Genomic DNA, 27,843 nt, shown 5'->3' on the forward strand with positions numbered 1-27,843 from the left:
ATGCAGAAAAAATCTATTTCCTCAATTTTTCTATCTCCTCTCCCTGTACATATGTGGGAGACCTGGAAGTAAAGGGGACCAATCAACTCAACAGCCCACTCACTCGAGCGAGACCGCCTCTGCCCGTATGACCTTGCAGCCACGTTCTGCTCCTCCCGCTATCCAGTTTTCTGCAGAGCAAAGCTTGCCAAAAATAACATTTATTTTTCAAAACTGGAAAATGGCGCAAACCACGCCAAAGGAGAGAATGACAACAGAGTGAGTGCAGTGTGGGCTCCTGAACTGACCCTCCCTGCCAGGGACAGGAAACTCTAAGAGAAGAGACTGAACAGAACCAGATTGAACGAAAGCAGCAGCAACTGCTGCCATTAGTGGCCAAATCCTGCCGAAATGCTAGTTTGCCTACATACGAGAGCACAAAACTCACACAAATTCGACAATCTCTCACTGGACTTTATCACAGCTCTAGTTATACCTCTTTGCTTTGTGAGTCCGTGCATACAATAACTGGGAACATGCACATTAAATGAAAAAAAAATGTAGGGATCAGAAATATTTCCAAATAATAGTTTTCATGGTGGGGATCGGTATAGTTTGAACATCTGATTTCACTTCTATATTATTTTTTATTAGTGAATGTTCATGGAGTATCCCAAATATGCTTGTAGTTTCTGTTCAAAATGGTATTCTTCAGCAATTCTAGAGCAGCTACATATGAACTGCTAACAGAAGCTATACACCACTGAATGGACTAAAAATTGGAGTAGGCAAAGAAGAAATAAACTAAATCATTCTTTTTGAACAACAAGAGCCAGGATTTGCCAAGATCTTACATCTTGTATAGCCATTTAGATCATGTCTGTGTAGGGTAACTTCTATGAAAATAAAATTACAAATGTGTCATAAATCTACCTACAAAAATTGCTTACCCGGGAAGAACAGAAAGTAATTTCAGTTTGTAAAGTAATAAAAACTGAATGCCAAATTGCAATACTAAAATTGAAGCCCTAAGCTAAATGAAGACGATTTTGCAGAAGTAGTAGTTTTTTGATGTAATATTTGAAAGTGATCAATTCAAATTTTGCTTTTGAAAAAGAAATTTCTGAGCTTTGATCTTGTTCCAAGTTTAGCCCAGAACAACTATTACATGGCTGACATTAAAAGTCTCAAAACAAAGTGATTTATAATGGAACCAGAGAAAATAAATCACTATTTCAGAACTTCCTAAGACAGCACAGATTAGATCCAGAAAGTCAAAGTTGTCATTGAGTATTTGAGCTTTTCCTGCTGCAGCCGAGGACCACAACACACAGAAAAGTGAATTTAGCTAATAAACTAAATCAGATACGCACATTGTCTTGCGGCTGCCTAGATATCATTGTTTTTTGGAGCGACTCTTCAAAGATTATGATCTACAAAAACTGTAAAACAACCACAGTCAATAACGTTCAGCAAATTAGGAAGCAAGGCTGGAGGAAGTTTCACCAACGCCCTGCTGGAATATGTTTGACCATATTTGACCACCAAAATAAGAAAAACCATTAACATCCTGAATTAATGGGCTTAGTGGTTTTCAAATAAGGTATTTTCATGATGGACACGGTGTGGATTCAGCAAAGTTCTCTCTTTAAGAAATACAGCTTCAATTTCAAAGATTCGATTAGGCTTAATACCATTAGGGAATCATTACTGATTTTATGCTGTTGTTGTTACTGCTTAAACTATCAGTTTCTGAACCAAAAATTGCAGACAGTTGGCTTGACCAAGAGTCAAGGTTTAGGAATGCAAGAGCAAATCCAAGGTACAGATGAGCTTCAGATGTGGACAGGCTTCATAGGGCTTAATGGGCTCTCCAGAGTTTGTCAGGTCACAGAAGCTTTTTAGTGGATGCGTTTGTTTCTTTATGTTTCTTGTTTGGTTGGTTTAAGCACTCTTGGCCTCAACCAGAGCAATCGGAATTCATACGAGCAGTTACTGCATGCAATAATTTAAAAAAAAGAGCCTCACAACAAGCTTAGCTGTTTTTATTGTACAGCATTTACAAAAGAAAACGGTCTTCTTAATAAGCAATCCTTGATCACCATCACGTGTTTCTAAAACAGCCAGATGTCCACAGTTTAAGAAGCCAAATAATACTACTACTTTTTTGTAAATGTTAATGGTGAAAGAACAATAATAATGGTTTTTGTCAATCATCATTAGTACTTGAAAGTACAAATATAAATTAAATAAGGCTCAAAAAACTTGTACAATAAAATCTGCTATAAACAAAGCTAATTAAAAAAACTGCTCTCAACCTGTGTTGTGGGTTTCATCTTGTTTTAAAAATCAAGAGCAGTATTTATTTTCTGAAGCATCCAGATGAATGTGCACATCCAGATGTCCTTACAAAAGAAACACGATCTTCATTCTTTCCTCATTTTTAATCTGTTTATATTATATTTTACTTCTGGTTGTCTTTTTCTTCCTTGGCAATCCTTTTTGTCACACCACTGAAATACTTCTCACGAAAAGAATTGTGTCCCTTGTACGGCATATATTGACCATCCAACGAGTAAGAATTGTGATCTTGATCCTGCGTGATATCAAAAGACAAGCATTAGAATTTATGGCAGCATCTTTGGTGTGTATCGCCAATGTTTGTCCTCAAAACTTTCAAACAATTGCAAGCAAAATCAAGTATGTGCCACTGAATTACAAAAATTAAGTCACCAGGTTGATTAAAGAATCCTAAAGGTACAATGATAAGTTTCATTGGGATTAAAAAGAACACAGATATTCTATTGCGAACTCTGACATTAAACACAAATGACAACTCTCATGTAGTGGATAATATGGTGTGCAACATTGACAAATACAATCTGCAAGCAGACATATATTTAAGAATTCATTCAAATTTCCATTACTCTATTGCATGCAAGTTGTTAATCTTAGACACTGGAAACTTAACTATGTTGAATCACTGGAAATATCCCTGCTACCATCAAAAGAGTTCAACCCTTGCATGAATGAATGGGAACACAGGTACTATGACACCCAAACTTTTGTAAGGGAAAATCTAAAGATTAGTTTCTGGAAAAAGTACCATCTGAGTGACTGGGTTTTCCAGAGGTTTATGGAAAGCAGATACAAACAGGAAAGGAACGGAATGGCTAGCATGAGTTCCTACAAATAATGAAGAGCTACAGAGAGTGTTTTCCTTGTTTAGCTTTTACTTACCTCTCAAAGTTATAATTGACACTGCAAATCCTTACATATAACATCTATATTATTGACATCAGTCAAGAATACAGTTTAGAAAAACTGACCATTATAGGCACAAAGGTCTAGTTTGTCATGTATAATGGTTTTATACAATTAAATGTTGAGATACTTGTCAACTATTTTTATCAATATTCTAAGATGCACAATATATCAAACAAATCTCGGTGCTAAAGAAAACTGATAGTGACGTTGAAAATGGTTAAACTAACATCAAGCAGAAGTGCTACACTCACTAACAAGATGTGAGACTGTTTATATCAGTTCCAAGAAAAATCAAAATGCGCAAAGAAAAAAATAAAAAGACACAACAGAACTAGAACTCTTCTCCGAGAAGTGTTTCTTCTTGACATGAACTCACGGCTTGCTGCAAGTTTTTACTCTACGCAGTGCAGCACCGTAACAGGTTGGTTTATTACTTAAGTTTACAATTCTGGGTTATCCATTCATTCGTGGAAACAAGGTTGCCTAGAATGCTTGAGCAGAAGTAGCAATAACCTGGGAGTAAATGAGGTCATACATTACCAAGCCAGTAAATACAAGGGTGAACTGAGCTCTAGCGAACATCTCTCCCTTCAGCTATTTCGGTGCCCTTTAAGCTTTCCCCTAGCCGGTTCCACACCAGGTTCTGCTCTGGAGCCTCCTCCAAGGCACGTGAAGCACTGGGACACCGAGACTGCCAACACAGCAAGAGCCTCGTGTCTGTGTGTGCACACGTGCCCTCTCCTGGGCACTGCAAGATATTCCTATGGAAGCGGCTTTTCTCAACTATCCTAGCAGATACCAGTGGTGCCACTGCCTTAAATTAACTAGCTAAATGTTAAATCCCATGTGGAAACCTACCTGTAAAATATACACATCACCATGAGGAAACCGGTTCATTTAATTAGTGAGAAATTGGAAAGTAATGGGAGAAAATGACTCATTAAACCTATTATAAACAGAGTATTATCTATTGTCTTTTGATCACCTGTGAAACACAGCTATCTCTAATAGCCTTCTTGGGTTCATAATCAACAAGTTTTTAAAACATTCATGCCAAAATAACTACTAGGAGACAGGAAGAAGGGAGAGCTTAAGAGAAAGATGCCATTCTCCTCTCCTAACCAGCCTGTTCTCCATTATACAGAATATGTTCTCCATTATACAGAATCTCCATTTTACAGAACTCCGCTGGTCCTCCATTATACAGAACCAGTCTGACCAGAGGAGCACTTCTCCTTCCCCTGAATTCACAGGTTGATAATCCCTCTTCACCCTAAACATATATCTTTAGGTATCTCATTTTATAGATTGAGTGGGAAGTGTTTAAAATAAAATCTTAGGTAGTTTAGATGTTTTGAGAAATTAAAGATGATACTAGTGTCAGCTCTCCCTTAAGCCCATTATCTGTCCAGTGCAGTCAACATACACGTTTTTCCTTTCCTAGTTTTTGGTTCTTTTCTTTTCGCTTTATTTGTTTTAAGGTCGAATGCTGAGAATAGAGCTGAACTGCAGTGCTTGGAAGGATACAGTCCCTTTCTTCCTCTAAACGTGCCTTACTGGACGATGAAGAGGGAGTATTGCCTGTGCTCCACAGCTTGAAGTAAGGATGACTAGAAAGCATAAGGAAGCCTTTGTCACTTCATTTCCTTTGGAACCACATACAATGTTAGTTTTATGGACCATGTTTGTAATTGGCAAGTCTGCACAAAGTGGTGAATCCTCTGCAGAAGGCATCGCCTTCGCCCTGTGGCAAGACTGATCAGCAATAATCAGCTTGCATGGCAGCAAGTCAGGTGTTTCTGCATTTACAGCAGCACTACTGGAAAACAAGGATTTCCTCCTTTAGTTGTAAAGGTCAGAACTGAGGATGTTCTTTACCCACTAGTCATTCTTTTTTTTTTTTTTTTATCATCCTTGGTTTTGACTTTGAATAACTTGAGTTCTCAAAATAAGTCTAATCTCAAACAATAGCCATTATATAAAACTTTCACTCTGTAATGTTTAACTCCTGCGACAATCCAAAACCAACCAAACTCTTGCCAAAATTCATGCTACCAAAGAGCTTTCAGCTAGTGTTTTCAACTTAATGTTATTTTCTAAAGACAACACTATAAAAGGTGTCACACACTTTCAATAAATAATAAAAGAAGTGACAGAAAGAGGAGAAAGCTTACAGATAAAAAAGTGAATTCTGTTTTTATTTAAAGCTTTGTAGATACTATGTGTAATTCAAAAGGATTTTATGGATCTACAGGCCTCAGGTCAACATTAGGGTAATTACCCGCATTCAGCTTTTGTTTAAAAATCTTCCTTTCCTTATCACAACTTCCTACCACTCTACATCTGGTGCTGGACAGTAGCTACAGAAACCATTTGCACTAATGCTGTACAGCTATAAACAACATCATGGAGTTTCCAAATCAAGGACAGAAGGGTCACATCCAGGAACAGACACTGGTAAGATGGATAGGAAAAATTCAACATCAATAAAGATTCTTAATGTGACTCTAAGGACTAAAAATGTCAGAGCCATTCAGCTTCGTGGATTTGTAAACCCAATGAGGAAGAGCCAGAGCAAGATGTCCATTTTTTTTTTTCCCCTCCCCCTTCTCCATTTTATCCATTTTCTGGGTGTCTTTCTGAATCCTTGTCACTTAGAGACCTTTCCTCCAACATTTTTTAGAAGTCCTGATTAGAAACTTTGGAATGATGTAGCAGTTACCAGCCAAATAGATATCATATATCTCCAAGACATCCATCAGAAGAGTGAAACAAACACCAAAGTGCAAAAAAGCAATATGGGAAAACCAATAACCCTTGGGAAATAAAAAGCCAGATGCATCAATATAAAAAAAAGGAACACCAAACAACCATAAAGACTGTTAGAAAGTTCCTTTCTTCTGAAAATCAGGCACTGACCACCAGATATAGATTCCCAAGAACACCTTTGGATTACTTGGTAGTTGTTATGTGTCAATTTTCTTAGTGACCAACCACTTAGCAGTTTGATATTTAAATTAAAAAAATACTAGATCCAACAAAAATGTTGGATCCAACAAAAAATATATATTTCATATATATATATATATATATATACACACACATATGGAATATATATATGGAATATATATACGGATAGAACAGATTGAGACTTTTCAGTCTTATACAGGTAGATTTTTAAACATTCTTGAAAAACAACCTGGCACAAGGAGAAGTGGATTTTCACTTGGTTCAGTCCAGAAGAAACTGTCTCGGACCTACATCAAAAGCCCCGACTTCTAGGAGGTAACAGTTCACAGGCCTTACAACACAAATCTGCTGAGCCAACAACTACTAATATTTTTCCACTACCACTGCATTCCATTTTGTAAATATGAACACCCACAGTGTCCTTGGAGAGATGAACTTTTAGTGCCACAAAAACTCTCTGCAGTTGAACGAGACTAGATTAACACAAACCTACCTGCTCTAACATCACTTACCTTAGAGATTAATAGATCAGGTTAGTAACCCCTCACCTCATATCCCCTCTCTTTTGTTCCTCTCCCAGTTTTGCTTTTGTTCTTCACTTCTCCAGTTCTCCTACCTTTTGAGTATTAGAAAACCAGAAGTGGCTACTGTGTTACAGTTAACTGCCCTCTACAACTGCCTTCACTCATTCATTTTTATTGTCATCATCACAATGTGTTAAAACGGGTGGTTACTAGTGACAATGATGCTTGTCCAAAGTAAGCCTTAAATGCCAAACAAAAACCCCACATTCACAACTTTTGCTTGTATTGTATACTTGCGTGAAAAATATATTCATTTCAACATTGTGTTCTCTGAGAAAAATTTTTCAGTTGGCACACAATTTCATTGTAAACTTAAATAAAAGGGACTGGACACTTAAAATTCTAAGGTATATACCACATTTTGTGATGTTTCAAATCCAACACACATGACCTTCACGCTTGTGATGGATTTTACTAGCTAGCGTGCCCAACTAGAAGCATTCTCATTTTGCTCTCTTGTGCATTGTAAGCACAATAAAATTGTATCATGAATTTCATGCTGAGCACCTGATGAAATTCCTCTTCAGTTAAGAGTTTAGAATATGACTACTGGAATGGAATTTATGTGAAATTCACAATTCATTACTGGTGGCAAACACTGTGCATACTGAAGTGCATGGTTTGTAAAATCTCAGTCCCTTGTGAATATTACACCAAGCTAAACTACAAGGGATAGCTGAGTTCTGGTTATAAGCCTGTTTGGTAAAGCAAACAAACTGCCTGGAAACATAATACATGTACATGAATCCTTTCATGTAGGGGCGGAGGGAATGGAGAAGCCTAAAATTCACTAGTTGGAGCTATCTGGTGGAACAGAAGTTAAATACCTCAAAGGTTTTCTCCTATCTTAACATCTCAAAAAAACATCTTCAAGAGTGAAGAGAGTCAGCTAAGAGACACTGGAGAGGGCAGGTATTCACACGGATAGTAAGATGCCAAACACTGTGACTAAAACAAACAGGCTCTAGGTAAGGAATCAATACGCATCTTGTTACCTGCACAGGTCCTGTATCATCAGACAGTACATGAACTTTTGAAACCTTCACGCTTTCTAAAAGACTCTCGTGTTGCTTGAGAAGTTCAGCCATCATTAACATTCCCAGTGTAGTACTGAAGCCCTGCTGAGTTATTAGTGCAAGCACCATGCAGACACAGCAGCCTGACTCTGTCTCCTGTCAAGTAAAATAGTTCTTCCACCTGACAAGGAAGAAAACCTGTTCACCTGCTGTGTGTGTGTGTGTTTTCATTAAGAACTTGCTTCACCTTGGTTTTGTGCATCTTTAAGATTAAGAGGAAAAGGCAAAAGAATGGGAAGAAGATGTGAAGGCAAAATTCTCATGTCTCAGTGCTTCAGGAGAGGCACTTACAGCTACAAAAAAAAAAAGGGGGGAGGGGACATAAAACCCTGCTTTCCTTTGCATCACTGTACTTATGTCACAGGTATAGTATTTTTTTTCTAAAAACTACATTCCTCTTGTCCCAGCATTGATTTAAAGATCGAAAGCACCACTATAAAAATGCAGTGCCAGAACTGAGTGTGGTGTACATATACTGCCAGACCTGTAACGGTATTTAGTACTCATTTGGGCATCTAATTATAATTTGGAATGAGTGGCAATTTAGGTGTCTAAGTACCTTTGTGGATCTGACTCACGCTGTCCACTTTCCCAAGAAAAGCCTATGCAAGTTCCACAAGCAAGAATAACTTGAAAGATCCTTTCACACCATTACACAGCTTGCCCAGAATAAAAAGTTTACCAAATCATAGAATCATAGAATCATAGAATGCTTAGGGTTGGAAGGGACCTCTAGAGATCATCTAGTCCAACCCCCCTGCATACGCAGGGACACCTAGAGCACGTGGCACAGGACTGCATCCAAGCGGGTTTTGAAGATCTCCAGAGAAGGAGACTCCACAACCTCTCTGGGCAGCCTGTTCCAGTGCTCTGTCACCCTCACTGTCAAGAAATTTTTCCTTAAGTTCCTATGGAATTTTTGGTGTTTCAGTTTCCGGCCATTTCCTCTAGTCCTATCAGTGGCCACCACTGAAAAGAGACCATCACCGTCCTCTGCACTCCCTCCCTTGAGGTACTTATAGACACTGATCAGATCCCCTCTCAGCCTTCTCTTCTCCAGGCTGAACAGGCCCAGCTCCCTCAGCCTCTCCTCATAGGGCAGATGTTCCAGGCCCCTGATCATCCTTGTGGCCCTGTGTTGGACTCTCTCCAGCAGCTCCACATCCCTCTTGTACTGTGGAGCCCAGAACTGGACACAATACTCCAGATGCGTCCTCACCAGGGCTGAGTAGAGGGGAGGATCACCTCCCTCGACCTGCTGGAGACGCTCTTCTTAATGCAGCCCAGGATTCCATTGGCCTTCTTGGCCACAAGGGCACACTGCTGCCTCATGGTCAACTTGTCGTCCACCATGACACCCAGGTCCCTCTCTGCAGAGCTGCTCTCCAGAAGGTCGGTCCCCAGCCTGTACTGGTGTCTGGGGTTATTCCTCCCCAGGTGCAGGATCTTGCACTTGGCCTTGTTGAATTGCATGAGGTTTTTCACCGCCCAGTTGTCCAGTCTGTCCAGGTCCCTCTGGATGGCAGCGCAGCCCTCTGGGGTATCGGCTACTCCTCCCAGTTTGGTATCATCAGCAAACTTGCTGAGGGAGCACTCTGTGCCTTCATCCAGGTCATTGATGAATAAATTGAGCAGGACTGGACCAAGGACTGACCCCTGGGGGACACCGCTAGCTACAGGCCTCCAACTAGACTCTGCACCGCTGATCACCACTCTCTGGGCCCTGCCATCCAGCCAGCTCCTAATCCACCTCACTGTCCACTCATCTATCCCACACTTCTGGAGCTTGCCCAGAAGGATGTTGTGCGGGACGGTAAAAGTCGAGGAGAAAAAGAAACACTTAAACCAGAACCCTTCCTTCAATCACTACATGGTTTATTTTAAAGAAATGTGTGGCAACTACAAAAGCTCTAACTCTCATAAAAATTTCAAGAGCGATACAAATGAAGATCAAATGCTGAGTAACAGACAAACCTTTCAAGAATGTAATAGCTACCACTTTACACACTGTAATCAGAATTCGAGCTTACCTTGAATTCTTTCACCTTTTCCATAGTTATCAGGCGCCTTGATGTGTGGCTGGAAAGCATCTGCTCGCAGTTACTAATAAGTTTCAGACATGGGTGCTGGGGAATGATCTCTTCCGTATATCTGGAAGAAATAAAAATTCAGAGAGTTGTAAGGTCATGAACTGGATCACCTGCACTTGCACAGAATTCATAAGAGATTCTTTACAAAATGGCTTACCTAGGACTTGCTACACCTTTTAGAGTCTAATTTACCAGATTCTCAGGTATCAGTGTTCAAAGTTTTTCCATTATGTATTCCAATCATCTTGTGCCATAAAACATGTAGAATAAATGAAAATCTGACAATAAAGAGGAAGAAGAATCCCCAAATCCATTTTCTATATGTATTTACATGTTTTTAATGTATGTGTGCCTGCATTATTTCAAAAGGAAATTTCTTAGGCAATCAGGAGTAATAACTTATCCCGTCAGGATCTATGGTTTTTAAAAAAGTATCCCACAGTCAGCATATATAAAGGCTCAGCAAAAGATGACCTAACTCCTCCTCCCTAAAGGGAGATTATTATACCCGAATTCCAAACCATATCAGAACAGCTTCCAATAGATAGAGACATTCCTGGAGCTCAGAAATTCGTGTTACAAATGTACCACATTGCGATTTCTTTGTCAGCTGTAGAAAAAATCTCAAGGAAAACACAGGGATTACATTTAACATCACATGGTAGTAACACTGGCTAAACCCTGTCTACATCAGCAGTCGCAGTTTTAAATACTTTTTAAGCACACTGATTTCTCCAGACACAGCTTTCTCTGGATTATATATGCTCTTTCTAATTCTCCAAATGCTGAAAGTGGAATTTTGGATTTAAGAGCTGTGTGTGAGAAGAGAGAGTAAATAGTACTGACCTAGCTAATAACATAAATATGAGATCGGGCATCCTTCCTATGCATTACAATACAGGATTAGTTTCTGTAATAAGCTTATGTGTAGTATCTATAATAACATACTACAGAAAATAGTATATGATATTGTCCTTGATTGTAATTTCATATAAAATGATTACTCTCATGATCTCCCCATGCCTGGAGGTCAGCTGAAGTCAGTCATTAAAAAGCAAAACTAAGCACACCTCCCATTTGAACTTAAAAGATATAAAGAAGGAGCTCTCTATTTTTTTTCCCCAGCATAGAAGTGGATTGGATGAGTGCACTTTATCAAGTAAACTTTTTGTTCGGGTAGAAAGAAGAACCTAATACACTGCAACTGAAAATACCTCTCTCTATATAGATGTATAGGCTTGCTGGGAGACAGTAGGCAAATGCACAAAACAATCTTCACAAAGCTGTTTGGGCAAAAAAAAAACTCAGAGATGGATGGAGGAGAAATCCAAGAACGTACAAAGCACATATTACAAAAATCTAATTCACTAGTCTTAGCCTGACGATACAGGGAAGCAATGTAAACTTCTCTAGGTGGTTTTGGAATTCCCTAACAGCAGCAGATTGGTGGGGAGGGGGCAGAAGACCCTCATTTGACAGCCACGATAGCCCAGGATTGGGTGGAAATAAAGCTGTGGCTATTTTTAACAGTTATTTCAGACATTCAATTGTTTGCACAGTATTTGCAGTTAAAATAATATTATAATAATAAACAAAAACAACCTCAGACTCAACAATGATTTCAATGTCAGATTGAAAAGAGTAAACTTTGGAATGAGTTGCTCTCGAAGAAGTAAGAGATCGTCATTACTTTGTTTAAAAAAACCCTCGTCTGTTAGTATTAGCATACACAGTTCTTCCTACACACTTTCAGGCAAAACTCAGTACATTATCAAATAAGTAACATAATAGCAGTGGTTTAAATCTGTATTAAAATTGATTTATGTTGAAGTAACACACAAGGATCACAAATATCAACTTAACCTGATAGCAGGTGGTGCCAGGGGACACTAATAGCTCAATATATTACTAACCTCCATCTTATCTCTTCCCCATATTTGTTTCAATATGTTCCCATGTTCCTCACTGCAGTGGAAAATAAAGTGATTATACTAATAATCTGTTCTTACTGAGTGACTTCAGCATTTCAATCTTCACTGCTTGAAGTCAGCTCATAGAAGAGGGTACAAATACACAGTTAGAGAAAGAAGACAACCAAACTACAGTTTGAGAGCTTATTTCCTCGGAACATCAACTGAATGATGAATTAGCCATGACAGTATGGCAACGTATAATTGTCAACGACACTTTTTTTGTCTGAAAACAGTTGTACAAAAAATTAGTCTAAAATACAAATTGTATCAATCTAAAAAAAAAAAAATTAAACACATGCAAGCTACAAGAGCAGTATTCTTCTGTTACCAAAGACCATGCAGAGATCTGATGTAACAGATCTTTTTGATTCCCAAATTTTCAAAACAGCATGTGGTATTATACCTAAGATTGCCATAAGCCATTTCCATGGTGAAACCCGAGTCAACAACCAGTTTTACAACATTGCAGAAACACATGACAATACTGAAGCTTTCATCAGAGCTCATCTACATCTGGGAGTTATTTAGAAACAGCTACTACACATTAACTCCCCACCTTAATATAGAATTGGCTTCAGAAAGCAAAAAGACCCCTTAGTCAAGAATTGCAGAACAAAGGTATGTGAATAGGTGTCTCTCCTCTTATGACCTTCTCTGACTTCTCCAGACACTCTCCATCCCAACACTTGCCACATGTTCGAGCACATTTACAACTCCTCATCCTTTAGAGCATCACAGTCCTCATCTGAGGCTGCCCTCCTGAGCAGACATCACCACCCAGGCTCTCCTGCCCTCTTCCCCCCTTAGCTGGGCTATTTCCTGCACTTCTGCCTCTCATATGCCATTTCTTAGCGAGCTGACTTTTGATTTCTCAGAAGAATGTTAAGTTGGTGGTGCCAAGCCCTAAAGAGACACAGATGTTCTCTTATAGAACCTGGTCTGTAACCTCTATCAACCACTCTCACAGACACGCATAAGTACCTTTCTGCCACTACCTGCTACTATCCCTGCACTAATTTTCAAAACTTAAACCTCAACCCACTAGACATGTGTTTACAAGGACACATGAAGGCTTTTCTTGTTGGAAATTGGCAGGAGGTATCTTCATTTCAAACTCTTATTTAAAAATCTGCTTTCCTCCATATGAAGTTTTAACACTTAAACCTGAGCATGACTCTTCAGTTCTAGTACTACGCAAGTTACAACTCTATCACACCCCAGAAGAGATCATGGTTAGAATGCAAAGTCCATTCTGACATACTACATACCAGAAATCAAGGAATACATACTCAGGCCTGTATATTGGCAGCCAGTAAACTAATCTTCCTCCCATCACCAGATATTCTGCTGCAAATTTCAATAGGTCAAAAAAGATGTCACTCAGATGATAGCTGGACGAAATGAAGATGTGATTTTCTGTGCTAAGAAAAAAAATAGCAGTTTAAATACAAAGTCCAGATAACACCTGTAATTTTAATTTTAAAAAAAACCATCATTTGATATTTGCAGAACTACCTATGACAACCTAGATGTACAATGTTTACCAAGAAAAGTAAGATTTTCAAAACTCCTCTACCAAATCCTTAAACTATCACCTTTAGTACTTGAAAAAAAGCACTGAATCACAGGCATGTTATTTTGCACAGCTTCTTTCTCAAGGGCAATTTATAATAAAAGACAGAGACAAGGAAGCCATGCAGTAGAAAAGCCATGTGTTATCTGTGGAGAGAAAAGAGTAGAAGAGGGAAGGTGAAGGTAAAACAGAGGTATTCCACTTTAGACTGTTTTCTGTAACCTGCAGGGACTGAAGAGAGCTTTCTTCTCTCAGAGATGAGATATAGGACTTGATATCTGAATACATGCAAATGATAAGCAAGAAGAACAGAAACGGGGGGATTTCTGGAAGTGACAAACTAGTGACAAGGCAGTCTTGCCAGTAGAACAGAAAGGGCTTTTTTTTTTTTTTTTTAAATTTCATCTGCTGACAGCTAACCAGAAATAACAAAGATTCTAAAACTGACCCTGGCCTCCATTAAGCCATTTACATGATACGACAGATAAGTCACCTACCTTCTTTCACTTGACTTAACTGTTTCCTTTTGTGAACCTGTCCTGCGAGTAGCTTCTCGGATTCCATACGGTGCTGCGCAAAGCAAATATATAATGAAGAAACAAGAAGTTCATACTTTGTGCAGACAGCATCATGAAATTGTTATACACACACAACAGCACCCAAATTGTGGCTGTTGTAAGGTTAAAAACTGATAAGGGTAACTCCTTGAAGATCTATTGAAAATTTATTGCTTCAAAAGCTTGTTTTTCAAGCTGTTTCAAGGAATGCTCCTCAGCAGTAAGACTCTTTAGCATACCAGGTATCAGCTACAATACAGAAGACAGTGCTTGCCTGCCTTAATAACAGGTTACACACTCACAGAATGGTTGAGGTTGGAAGGGACCTCTAGAGATCATCTAATGCAAGCCCCTGCTCTAGCAGTGACACCTAGAGCACGTGGCACAGGGTGGCATCCAGGCGGGTTTGGAAGATCTCCAGAGAAAGAGACTCCACAACCTCCATGTTTCTTACATTCCCAGCATATGACAGATGATCCTATTCTCTTTTGCATGACCAAGTTCTCTGCTATGAAATTGCAGATACTTGAATTTCTTGCTAAAACATTACACAAATGGTAATTCTCATACAGATAAGAGTACAGATGGCTTTTCTCATAGATTTTTGAAAACTTCTAATGGCACAACATCTCCTTGTTTTTGAAAGATACATTTCAGCAAATTGAGAGCACCAGTATATTCATCTACACAATCTACAAACTCACCTCTAAATTATATTCACATTACACATTACCTTATTGACAAATAGGCCAAATGAAAATCAACAGGCAACTCATGGTGAAAGGAAAATCACACTCCCTATTCTTAAGGGCCAGCACTAGAGGCCAGAAACTGCTGTGTCAGTTTCTTACATTAGTTTTCCTAGTCTATACTCCTTCTCATGCATGAGAAATGTTGTTAAGAGTTTTTTTTTTTTTTTGAAGAGTTGCTTTCAAGTCCCTCCTGCTTCTAGTAGTTAAGCATACTGAAAATTAAAATTAAAATCTCTCTTTGAAAGAATTGCAGTAATCACTTAACAAAATCCTGCAGAAGTCCATCACAGATGCATGGCAGACTCCAGTGTGTTGGAGCAACAAGTCCCAACAGCAACACAGACTATTCTGGTAAAAAATCTCCAGAATCAATGAACTTGTGCTTTTACTGAATCAAACTTCAAAGGATAATTTTCGGCCATGCTGATTTCTACTGACAAATGCAAATACTTTCTCTGTGGGAATGCTTACATCTACTTTTACTTAGAAGAATATATAATATATATACACACGCACATATATATACGCATATGTATACAGACACACACATACACATATATACCGTAATAGAGATCTCCTGCTTTGTTACACATTTATAAACTTCCTTAAAATAAATACACAGACGTCAAAATGCAGTCTCAGTTTCAACAGTGCTGCCCTCAGTGGTCATGTTTTACACTATGGAACTCACAGACCTCAGTGCTCATCAAGATATTAAAGCTACTTGTTTTTTTTTTTCCCCCCAAGTTTTAAACACATTTAAAAGGCAGGCTCTGTTTCCACCACTACAGTAACTGAGTAACATATATCTATGCCAAACAGCATTTTGTTCCCTGACTGGTCCTAACGAAGTTGATAGGGTTACTGCATACCGAAGGTAGGAGGTACGGGAACACAGCTAATTCTGACCTCTGTGCTACCTCTTAGATCCTGCAGTTTATATTAGTTTCTCTTTTGTTTCAGGAAATCTTTACCTTCATTAGTCTAGACTTACATGAAAACAAGCATGTACACAAGCAATAAGCTTTTAGTTACTGTTAGCAGACAACAAAAACATGAACCAGCTTACGATCTGTAATGATGGCGTCAAACAGCATCCCCTTTCGCCATACGGGTTTTGAAGAATCAGAAACCAGGACATCAAGGTAGTATTTCTCTAGACCATACTGCCGAAGATTAGCTCGGATATTTTCATCGGGCCCCCTCCATTTCTGGTTCTTTCTGCTAGCCTTCCCTGGGAGTGATGAAGAGGTAGTGAGGGAAAAAAATATATATACATAGCCTATGAAAAACAAGTTTAGAGGAAAGTCTTCCTCATTCTATATCATTTTTTTTTAAAGGGAAACAATTAAATGTCACACACCAAATAAGAGTTTTATCTCCTGTCGTGTTCTACTCATTCCCACAAGTACTCACAGTAAAATTTAGAAGTAGTAAGACATATATAATAACACAGGAAGAACAGTTCCACTAAACCATCTATATAGGATGTCATAGAACACTTACTCAAAAAAAAGTTCATTTGTAAGAAGACAGCTTTAAACTATCATTATTCATTAGGTTGTTATTATCCACCAGTCATAATCCTATCCAGCAATTCAAATTTAGTTTACACTTCAATTTTTCAGAGATGTAAGAATGGGATTAAACTTGCAGGGTTAGGTTACAAGAAAATAAACTTCTGCACCACAGAAGCAGCACAGCAATCAAGGAAGTCTCAACGATGCACACAGACATTATCACTATTCGTGATCTTGTTTTGATTTTTTAGTTACTCATTGTATTAAATATGCTTATATATTATGAAAACACCTTAGCTGGGATACAAATAAATTGGTCAGTAAAAAAGAAGCATGAGAAAAATAAACACCATGAAGATTAATGTTGTTTCTATACCCACAGAGTAACATCTGTTATCATAAACAGTCTTTAATTCCTAAGAGTTAGGTCTCCATTGCTTAGAAAAGGGCTACTTACCTAACCCATGGATTGTGTTGTAGTCTATATCAGTACCATACACATACGCTCCAAAGTGTGCTGAGGCTATGAGCAGGCCACCTGCAAAGGGCAGAAAAAGGTGAAGGCTATGAAGAGATGCCATCACAAACACTACCAACTTATTTTGAAATAAAGGAAAACAAATAAAGAATTAAAACTACTGTTTACAATGGCTGCAGAAGTATAATCAGAGATAACAACACTAAGTCCCTTCTCTGTTGCAACTGATTTTCCTTCCGTGTACACTTAAGTTGCTATGCTGGTCCTTATCTCTTAAGACTGTTCTTAAGAGTTTGTTCACAGTTCACTATTTCAAAGTGGCAACACTCATGAATCAAAGCTGTCACTTTATTTTGTAAGCAGTCCTGAAAATCCATTTGAAAAAAAAAAAAATATCAGCAAATAAATGGTAATTTTGCAGGGTCTGCCTGCCAACTCTGACTCCTTAACCATATCTAAAACCGAACTGGTTGTGTTATGGGGCCATGCCCCAAGTAAGAAGCAATGTTCAGATACCTCAAAAATGTAAAAATTTCCCATGTAAAAGGCAATATCAAGAAAATTCCCTTAACTGTTTCGCAGTGTGAAAACCACTATACACACGTTTGTTTTCTTTCCTGTTACCGATTTCGTCATCTATTTTGTCAGTGCATTCAAAAGCTCACTTATCTTGCAATAGAACTATTTTTTACAGCTATTTTACTACTTCTATTGTCATCTGCTTTCTGCTTTTAAAAAAAAGCACTTGAGTTCCCTTGAAACTGGGCAACAGCTGAATAGCTCATAGACAGAGCATCTCCATTATGTCCTTAAAAGCTCCAAAAAAGAGGCAAGGAGGAAGTGCACAGGATTTTTACAGAATTTTGTTGTTGAGTTGTTAATCGAGATGTGTAGAGTTAATAGAATAGTTTAAAACAGAGCAGTAACTGAACTAGGCTGTGAACCCCAAACTACCGATGCCAACTGCTTATGGACAGAAATAGCACTAGAAAGCTCCCATATCATATGCTAATAAAGTAAACTGAAGGTGAGGGAGATAAAAAAAATTCTCTGCTTTTTCTTGTAAAATGGATCAGGGAAAAACAAGGCTACTCACCCCGAGGAGTCCCCCATTTCCCTTCTCAGCTGTAATCCCTCCAAGCAGATGGGCAGTGACTCCAGAGGGCCAAGGGAAATTTAGCTAGCCCTGTCCCCAATTACGGGGGCAAGGCCCCCATACCACCCAGTCCTATGAAAAAGAGTAAAAAGAAAGTACTTTGCCCATCTAAGAACATATATATATATATAATTTTTTAAAACACAAAAGGAAAAAAATGAGATAGGAAAACACAAACTTACAGCTTTCAATAAATCTGATGGTGCTCAATTAACTCGTGTTCACATATACAGTGCATGGGCATTTAAATACTGTAATTTGGCCAGCCTTTTGGCCTAACACACTAAATAGATGCATATACAAGGTTAAGCAGAGAATCAGACTGTGCCCTGATGACTGCTAGCACAGGGACGATGGCACAGAATTTCATGCCTTTCTACAGGAAAGTGTCTATTTCCCCCACCGCTTGGGCAGGCATGAGATTTTGGTCATACAGCTACCCTCCAGGGTGTCAAAGAAGAAATTCCCACCATTTGCAATTATGCAGCAGCAAACGGCAAAGCAGAAAGCTTGTACTTTTTTTTGACTTAAAAACATAAGCTTAACAAGATAACGAGCAAATTTTTCAGGAGGCTAATACAGAATATTCAGATAAAGTGATTTCTCCTTTCAGAAATCCCCAGGTTTCTTTCTGACCAACTTTATCAAAAAAAATATATATTTTTAAAGCCGATGGAAATTAAAGTTCTGCCATTCAGATTCAGAACTAAATCTCTTAAACCAGCTTGGTCTAAAACACATTTCATTCCAACAACAAATTCTATTTATTTAGTGGTATATTTATGTGAAAGACTTGCTATTTGACTCATCTAGCAAAAAAAACTTGCTTGCTATAAGCAAGCACAACTTTGCAAAGCTGTTCCAGTTTGGTAGTATTCACCTGTTCAGCATAAAAACAGGAAGAAATCAAGTCAGGTATTAAACTTGTAACAGTGAGGAATTCTGGACTACAGTGTATTCCAAGTGTTCATCAAGTCCTGTATTGTTCTTTCCAAATTCATCAGCTCAAATTCATCATGAGACTCTACTCCAAACTGCCTTCCAAAGCTCCAGTGATGGTTACCACTGCCATGGCAATCTTGAAAATGCTCTAAATGACTTCAAGAGAGTAATGAGGCTCTTGGAGTTTGCTCACCAAGAATAGCTGCAAAAATAAAAGCTACCCAACTAAGAATATCTGTATCCTTATAAACACACCTTACCAATAAGTGGGGTGCTACCATTGTCAGGGTCCTTACATATTTTAAATTTCAAGCCTGTACGTCACAGATAACTAGTCTAATACAAACAACCATTTAAAATTCAAACTGTGAGGCCATTTGGCAAGAATTTTTCACATAACTTACACCTGAGCACTGAATCACATGAGGCTTATAATGCTTATCTTGATCCTTCTATATCTTTTCCCTCCCATTTCTCCTCAATTTTCACTCCCAAGAGAACGAATTCTCCCTGATTTTTTTTTGTTTGTTTGTTTTAGGTTTAGCAAGTATTTGTAAAAGGAAACAAACCAACAGACACTGCAGTTAAACTGCCTAGAGAAGAACTGGAGGAGCTTGCTCAGTTTCCTCAGCCTTTCAAAAAGAACTAGCCATCTGCAAGGAACACAAGCACCTTGCAGGCAAGTGAGTGAAAGAGGAGTACGTTTCTCAACACATTATCACGCTCATCTTCCCTGCTTCATCCCCGCTCCCCGCCCCCTCAAAAAAAAGAAAAGCTGCATATTAGGAAAATTTAAGGAAAAAATGAGAAAACAACCTTTTTAGTGCCTTTGAAAAAAATCATGGAGGTAGTTTAATATGACCTACTTTATATGATTAAATGACGCAACCTGACACAAGGGAACTTCTATTTCAATTACAAACCAGCTGCGCATCCTTCATCAGAAAAACACTTCTAGGCCACGGAAAGTTAAGTATTATGTGGACTAAAAGCTCCCCCTGCTGGCTTAACTAAGAAAAACTCAGCTTGAGTATGAACAATACTGTCCTGAAGACTTGACAATACAAGGAAGAGAACACTATGATCTAACAGCTGCTACTTTGTGTTATATGCTCAGAGGTGCATTCAGTGCTGCTCTAAATTGTCTTCTAAAAAAATACTGCTCCATGCAAGATTTTGAAATTGGCTGCAGGGAACACTGGAGCCAAAGTTTCATTTCTAAATCACATCGGGGCTGGAAGCAGTCCATAACACACAGCAACTACTATTCAAGGCATGTGCATAAATAACTGACTAAGATATTTTACTTTACATTTTCGACAAATCTGTTTGCATTGTCTGAAACTGCTAACCTCCCTAAAAAGCCCTTACAAGACAAATAAATGTTTCTTTTTACTATCGTTATTTTGCTTTCAGTACCATCTCAACCTCAGTCAAAGCACTAGAAGCTGCTATGTTCAGGAAGAGCGAGGTGCCCACAGGAACACAGCTCTAGCCTGCACTTTCTCCACGAAAAGAAACAAAAATACCTGTTCCAACAAACGGATCAAATACGACATCGTTGGGTTTTACTCTTGCATGGTTTGCCATAATGAAAGACAAGCAAGCATCCATGCTAGTGTTTCCAATGAAGTGTCTCTTTTTTACACTGTAGGACTCGATTAGTTCTCTTTGGCCATCTGCAATCTGTGGAAACATTTAAAATCACTGTCAGGTCTTAGATTCAAGAGATATGCCAACAGGCTTACAGGCTTGTTTAGTAACTCCTCATTTCATAACTTCATAATGTGACACTTGGCTTTCTGTCTTCTGAAAATATGACACAGCTTTTTCCACTTTTTCCAAGAAAGAGATATTTTGGTGCAAAATGTACTTTAGACCTCTACCTTAAAAAATACCTAGGGAATTTAGGGTGTAAATTCTTCTAAAAAACAATGATCTTAGCAATACTGCTATTATTCTACTTATCAGGATATCAGCTGCTGGCAACTCAGAGTTAAAATAATTTTAAGATGTTAAGAAGTGGAAATGCAGGTTTTGCGTAGGTGTGCACACACATGCACACAAACGCACGGAGGCTTAAGATCACACAGAAGTTCCTTCTTCATCGGCTTTCCTGTCATGCTTAAAATCTACATTTAAGCTAGCGCTGCCATACTATGCCAGAAAAACAAACCTGGCTCACTTTTTGAGCATTTTAACATCGGACTTCCAAAATACGTTGAAGGAGACCAAAGTGATTTGGGACAAACCACTTTGGAAAGTTCCCCTAAACTACCCTTCAGCTCTGGTCAACATCAGCCCTACTGGCTGAACGACATACACTGCTGTATGTTGTTGTTGCCTGTTGGTGTTGTCTTCTAGTTTTTATTTTGTTAAGCACTTCAGGGATCCAGCATACATGGGACACCAGCTCAAATGCTATGCAGCATTGCCACAACTTAGGGGGCTTTTGCATTAATGGCAGGAATGGAGAATATTCCCGGGCACTAAAGGGTACCTTGGATCTCTAGCTTGGAGCACGACCTCTGACCACAGCCGTGCATCTCTGGCAGTGGTTCTCCTCGCTCCTAACTGCCCCTGAAGCAGAGCATCCCAGAGCACATTCTCCCCATCAGAGGCTACAGCCCTTCAAGGAAGGGCCCTGGGGACCCACTTTTCCCTCACAACATCCTGGCAAGGTTTGAGATGTGCATGTTTAAGGGGCCAGAACATTTGCAATAAATATCTCAGACGACGAAGGCCTTCTTCAATTCATGTTTTCACTACAGAACAGTGCACTGCAAAAATCCTCCCACACAAGGTCCATCCACCTCTGGGCTGGGCCTACCAAATTTCAAAGTCACAGAGATCGGTCCAAGCTCTGCTACTGCGGTGGTTGTCAGGATCTCTTTAAGCACTCAAGGAAGGCTTCAGCAGGCTGATTAGCACAAGCCATCTACAGGTTTTGTAGACCTTTTTTCATGTCTGAAACAAGCTACTGGTGCTTTTAGCTGCAATTCGTACTGATCTAATGAAACACTATGTGCAGAAAATTACTCCTGTGCTGAATTCCCTTCAAAGAGGGCAGGGAAAAAGATAGATTCCCACCTCCAGCTTTACTTTTCCACCTTCATTCCAATTGTTGAATTAACCTGCTTTGTTCTATCCACAGTAAGTTTTTCCAGGACTTGCATCAGTATATTATGCAGTGACAAACACTCAGTTCTAGTTATATAATCACTGTCTCCATTACGATTTTACATACATTTTTATAGTTAAAGTGAAGGAGACTTTCCTGAAGATACCAGCTAGTGAAAACAGAATTAAGTGTACTCACGCACCCATCTGCCAAAATACACATCAAGAGGCTCTTCAGGCACGTTATTAGGGTCCATCCCATAATCTTCCAAAATCCAGAAGACATGTTCTGGACTCTTCAAATTCACTTTTCCATTGAATGGCAGAAATTCTAGGGCCTGTATTAATAAAGGAAAATATTTTCTTAAATTCTAGAAATTCTTCATTTTTTTAAAACATACACCCTCCCAAAATAATGACAACATCAACAGCAGCAACAATAATGAGTTGAATAATGAGTTACTCCTAGAAGTGCATTCTCACTTTTCCCTGAATTTTTAGAATGCCTCAGTCGCGAATAAGGATAGCCCATACGATTCAGGCTTAAGAAATCTGGAACCACAATATTTAATATTGGCTGAAGATCATTTAGCTTTTGAGGAAACAAACTGTATGTTAATCATGAAGCTTTCAAGCTAAGAAAATAACTCTTCTAATGGACATCAAGATATAAAATTTCATTGACTTGCTGCAACACCAATTTACATATTCAACATTACTTCTTGTTTACATAGTTTTAATGTGTTCATGAAAGAGTATCTCCTTCCCTTTGTCTTCCTTACTCATCTTTCCTCATGTTTTTGTACCCAACATATATAAACAAAAAACAAAAAAAAAAAAAGCTAAAGCTTAGGCAGAGAGAATAAGGACAGACCAGAGCACAACGCAAGAACAGTAGAAAGTCTTCAAAAATCTAGAACCTAACTCTATGCATTTGAATTTTAAAATTTTGGGCCAAGTTTCCCCTCTGTGAAATCAGGGCAGAATCATAATTCATGAGTCTTTTTTATATGCTATAGATAGTCTATTTAGCAACAAAACATGGAAAAAAAATGTGATTTTTGAGGGGAAACTTAAGTCAGACACAAAGATCACATTTAGAGCTGATAGGACAAGAGTTGCAAACTAAGACTTTCAAAAATACAAACTTAAATACATATTAGACAAAACTGATAGCAGAGAATAAGAATACCATGAATAGATGAAATTAAATGTTAAAGATTTCTTTCAACACCCGCTTACATCTATCTTTTTTATCTTCTCTGCTTGGGTCAGTGTTTTGTTGAACGTATGAATACGTATTTTGTACGTAGAGTCTGACTGTAGATACGGAAGCTGAAAAAAGGGCAAGGATATGTTTGTTAATCAGTGTGATCAGCTCCAGTGTTAATCAGTGGGATCAGGTAAATACGTGATCCAGATTCTTTACATGCATACCATCTTCTCCACCGGATAGCTCTTCAGAGACGTATAAAGCTCCCCTGCAGATCTGCCATGACCCCACAATTCAAAGATAGACCTGAAAGCACCAATATTAGACTGTAATCATATAGCTAGGAGAAAAGATACCTTACAGACAAATCTTTCCATCAGTCCTTCTTCTTCTTCAATATATTTAGGCTTTACTTCACAAAGTACTGAAGCATCTGTTTAACTTTTGACACAGGTTTAATTCTGAACGGGGAATTTTTTTTTTTTTTAAATAAACATCCTGAGCTGCTATTTCAATGATGCCTTCTTTGTTTGGTAACATACAGTAAAAGTTAAATTTCAGTCTTAATACTCTTGGATATCATCAGATTTTTTTTCCACTTTGCAATAGTAACACTCGCAAATCAGCTCCAAATTCCTTGGTGTCTAGCAGCTTGGTGGGGTAAAACCAAAGGCTGAAAAAGCACAAGAACAGACTTTCAAAATGTCACACTATCCTAGAATAAAAGAAATATGGAAAAGTAACAGCTTACACACAATATCATCAGGTATCTCATTTTAAGATATTACAGTTCTGCAATTCTAAGGTATTTAAATCTTTTTGCTGTCTTTTTAAACTCTTTTAAAGTTTTTATATTGCCATCTTTTAAGAAAAGCACTGCCTTGGGAAGATAAAGAGAACTGAATTAATACTGCAATGAAGGTCCAGCAACACATATCATATCACAGGCCTTTTGCTCAAAGCTCAAATATCCCAGTTAGGGGCCTTTCCATATCTGTAAGAAAAAGACCTCCTGTAGCACAGGAACCCCACTGGTCCTGCACGCACTGCTAGATACTCAGCACACCATCCGCAGGCAGTCCTCACGGTGGGCAGCAGCACGAAGCACCTCTCACAGGTCAGGGCTGACTCCTGAAGGAGAATCTTCAGGACGTTCACAGGTTCAGCCCACCCAAGCACACATGCACTAGAACTTCACGAAGTGAAACAGGGGGCACCCGGGCCCCGTGGTAAGTCACCTTGTTAAGGTGCTTAAGACTATGCTCCTAATCCGCATTTGCCCACCAAAATAACATATTTTTAACATTACGCAATTTCTGCTCAGAGCATCCGTTTGTATCTACTCTGAGAATTTAAAGCACGTACATAGATGGAACTATGGAAATGTTGGCAGCATGGGCTGTACTAGACAGAACCACATACTCATCTTTTTCACCTCTTACTTTGCGCATACTGTCCGTTTCATCAGTCCCCTTGCCATCTCTTCTGAAGGAATATTAAGAATCCAAAACGGAGACTGAAATAAAAATAAGATATATCAGTGATCCAAATGCCTGGCCAGAAGATACAACACGAGTTCAACAACGCAATCCAAGCTACTCTTATAAAAACAGAATATGCAAACTGAAGATAATGAAAAATCTGTTAACTGTACAGAGAACATGGGGATGAAACATACAGTTTGAATTAAAATTATGCATTTAGCTTGGATGATGAGACATTTTGTTACAGATTTCATTTCTCCACCATTTCTTTGCCTTGTCAAATATTATTTGTTCGTCCTTCTCTAGATTATTCATTCTCTAAAGAATTGCAACACCTAGTTACGCTTGATTACTAAATAATACTGAAAAAAATGTTCTCTGACTAGCATTGAGACCAGAATAAAATCATTCCTCAGCTTTATTTTGCCACTAAATTAGAGGTAAATACCAAATCCAGAAAATGCACAATTCCTAATGACTGTTTCAGTGTTTCAACTCTTTTGAAAAGAAACAGTCTTTCCAGAAGATGGCACTATTTCTTTTCATAATATTAAACAGAGAAGCCCTCAAATGCATTTTTTGTATCTTTTACCAAACTGAAAATCTTTCCTGCAATTCAGAATTTAGTCATTTTTGGAATATGCCTTATTTTCCCAAGAACTTCAAAATTTATTCAGATATCTACATGGAATAAAAATACTATAAACAACATATGTGTAAACAATAAAAATATTCCATGAAATATTTGGCCCACACTTACATTTACACGAATTTCCTGCTGATTGTTGAACTGTCCACCATAAAGCGAGAGCAAAGATGTTATTTCCTACAGTGAAAATTTAACAGGTCAAACTCTACAAGCAGATACAACCGTTTTTAAAGAGAAAAAAAAAGAAAAAAAAAAGAAAAAGAAAAAGACTTTTGTTTTCACTCCAGGAAAACAAAATACATATTTCATTGCATGGTCCTGGGAAAGCACAAATACATTAGATTTTTATACACAGTTTAGCGACATCTTCTCATATTACTGTGAATATTGTTTACAGCAAAGTGACAGGAAGAGAAGGTACAAGAATCAGAAGTCTGGAAAACGAGGAAAAGATGCCCTGTGAGAAAAACTTAGGGAAATGAAGAGAAACACAAACACCATCTCTGCCCATGAAAAGGGATGCTGCGATCTAAAGGGAGGCAATAATCTGGCTTCAGGGTTTACTGTGTCGAAAAGCAAAACAAAAGCAACGGGGGCCCAGTTCCCAGCAGATTTCCCAGTTCCCAGCAGATTTCGGGGTTAGACGTTAGCAGGGCTCTCCAACGGCAAAGACTGCGAAGCCCTGGAACAGCTTGGCCTGAGGAGGTTCTTAAGAACAGACTTCACAAGCACCTGTCTATTAAGAGGGGACCTGCTGTGCTGGGATAACAAATGCGTTACATAATCTTTCAATATCTGATCAAAAAATAGAAAAGTACTGTTCTGCATGAAGGAGATGCAATGGGGCAATTGATCTTACTAAAAATCATGTGCTGATTTTTTTTCGGTGAGTAAAATTTCAAAGAACTCAGTTCCCCAATGTTGCTCATCACATGGCCAAACATGTGACTCATCATATAACATATAGGAGAGGTACTGATGACCTATCAACTCCACTAAAACAATCATTTTACATGACAGCTACTTTAAACACCACCACATTATCCTGGATATCATAATACTAGTTCTTCAAGATACTACACAAGAAAATATGCACTGGCTCAAAACATTTAGAGCGCACAATCACTCTAATTCATCATTAAAAAAAAAGTTTGCACAGTTTTAATATACATATAAACATGAAAAATAAGTATATGCTTAACTATACATAGCAGGGACTCCCCAAAAATACCAGAGAGCTTCAGATAAACTACATAACATATCATTGAGAAAAACATTTTTATAACGAGAAAACAAAATCTGCAGCCCAGTTTTGCAAGCAGCCTCTTGGGCTTTCCAATGCAAAGCACAACTGAAGTTCCTTGGATATTACTTAAAGTACTAATTACGAGTCCCAGACTTCACCTACAACGTGACCCTTCTGACCCCCCTGGAAATCGACGCCCCAGACTAGAAGCCCTCTGTGTGGCTGCACGGACACGGAGGAGGATGAGGAGGGAGGGATGAGGATGCAGCCTCGGCCTACGCTGCCTCTCGGAGAGCTCACCTCCTCTCCGTTCCTCAAATCTTCCTCTAAAAACGGGGCATTTTCCCCTTCCCTGCCTCACACAGCTGCCTAATAAATACACCAGACCACAGAGAAGGCTGTGGGTATCGCGGCGGCAGCAGCACGGGCCCTTCCAACAGCCGCACCTCACAGGCAGGATCCACCACGGCCTCCGAGCAACAGAGAAGCTGCTCTCACCACACCGGGCCCTTCAGCGCATTCCCCGAGGCCGTATTTTCTTCCCCCGAGTCTCCATGTCTAACCCGGGTCTCCCCCTACTTCGGCGCGCGCTGTCCTCGCTCCACTGTCTCCTCGGGGGGATCCGCGCCTCACCCCGCGCCCTCCCGAACGCACGAGACCTCGCCAGGAAAGGCACCAACACCCGAGAGCGGCGAGGAGAGCACGCAAACACGGAAGCGGCTTTTCAGGGCGCGGGAGGAGGGAGGAAGGCAGGGGCGGGAAGGCCCCCTGCGAGGCCAAGGAAGGGCCAAACGGGGCCCGCCGCCCGCGCCGCGGCCCTCACCGGCAGGCGGAACTCGAGGTGCTCCTGCGCCAGCAGCAGCAGGTAGCGCTGCCGCCGCGCCGCCGCCGCCGCCATGTCCGCGCGAGCCGCATGCGCCGCCGGGCGGGCCGGGCCGGGCCGGGCCGGGCCGAGCCGAGCTGAGCCGAGCCGGGAGGGTCCCGCTGCAGCAGCCCGCCCTGGCGCGCGGCTCCACGGCGCTGGGAACGCCCCTTCGCCCGGCGGCGCGCTCGGAGGCGGTGTCTGCCCTCCCTCCTTCCGCAGCCCCTCGGGAAGGGGAAGGGGAAGGGGAAGGGTAAAAGGGGAAGGCGGGGGGTGAAAGGGCGCCTCGACGGGGCCCGGGGGAAACGCGCTGGCCCGGCCGCTGTCGAGCTTTGCATCTTCGGATATGCGA

The 27,843-nt window shown here is 39.6% G+C and overlaps 1 protein-coding gene across 2 annotated transcripts; it reads right to left on the reverse strand.

Annotated features, from left to right (window-relative positions):
- Positions 1 to 2,281: 2,281 nt before the first annotated feature.
- On the reverse strand, positions 2,282 to 27,529 carry TRMT11 (tRNA methyltransferase 11). 2 transcript variants are annotated; one of them, XM_088530322.1, is made up of 13 exons: positions 27,453 to 27,529; positions 25,495 to 25,560; positions 24,693 to 24,766; positions 23,475 to 23,556; positions 23,280 to 23,372; positions 22,241 to 22,375; positions 20,447 to 20,603; positions 16,799 to 16,879; positions 15,891 to 16,055; positions 14,010 to 14,082; positions 13,229 to 13,360; positions 9,907 to 10,027; positions 2,282 to 2,575 (listed from the first exon to the last, which is right to left on the reverse strand). In XM_088530322.1, the coding sequence occupies exons 1-13, from the start codon at positions 27,525 to 27,527 to the stop codon at positions 2,444 to 2,446; spliced, it is 1,386 nt and encodes a 461-aa protein (XP_088386448.1). In that variant the 5' UTR covers positions 27,528 to 27,529; the 3' UTR covers positions 2,282 to 2,443. The 2 variants fall into 2 exon arrangements, with proteins under 2 accessions (XP_088386448.1, XP_088386449.1); XM_088530323.1 differs by lacking the exons at positions 25,495 to 25,560; positions 27,453 to 27,529 and having other exon boundaries at positions 24,686 to 24,734.
- Between the last annotated feature and the right edge of the window lie 314 nt (positions 27,530 to 27,843).

This window comes from Tinamus guttatus, unplaced genomic scaffold (genome assembly GCF_059628265.1).
Source record: "Tinamus guttatus ecotype Peru unplaced genomic scaffold, ASM5962826v1 Tinamus_guttatus_pri_ptg000366l, whole genome shotgun sequence".
Lineage (NCBI taxonomy): Eukaryota > Metazoa > Chordata > Aves > Tinamiformes > Tinamidae > Tinamus > Tinamus guttatus.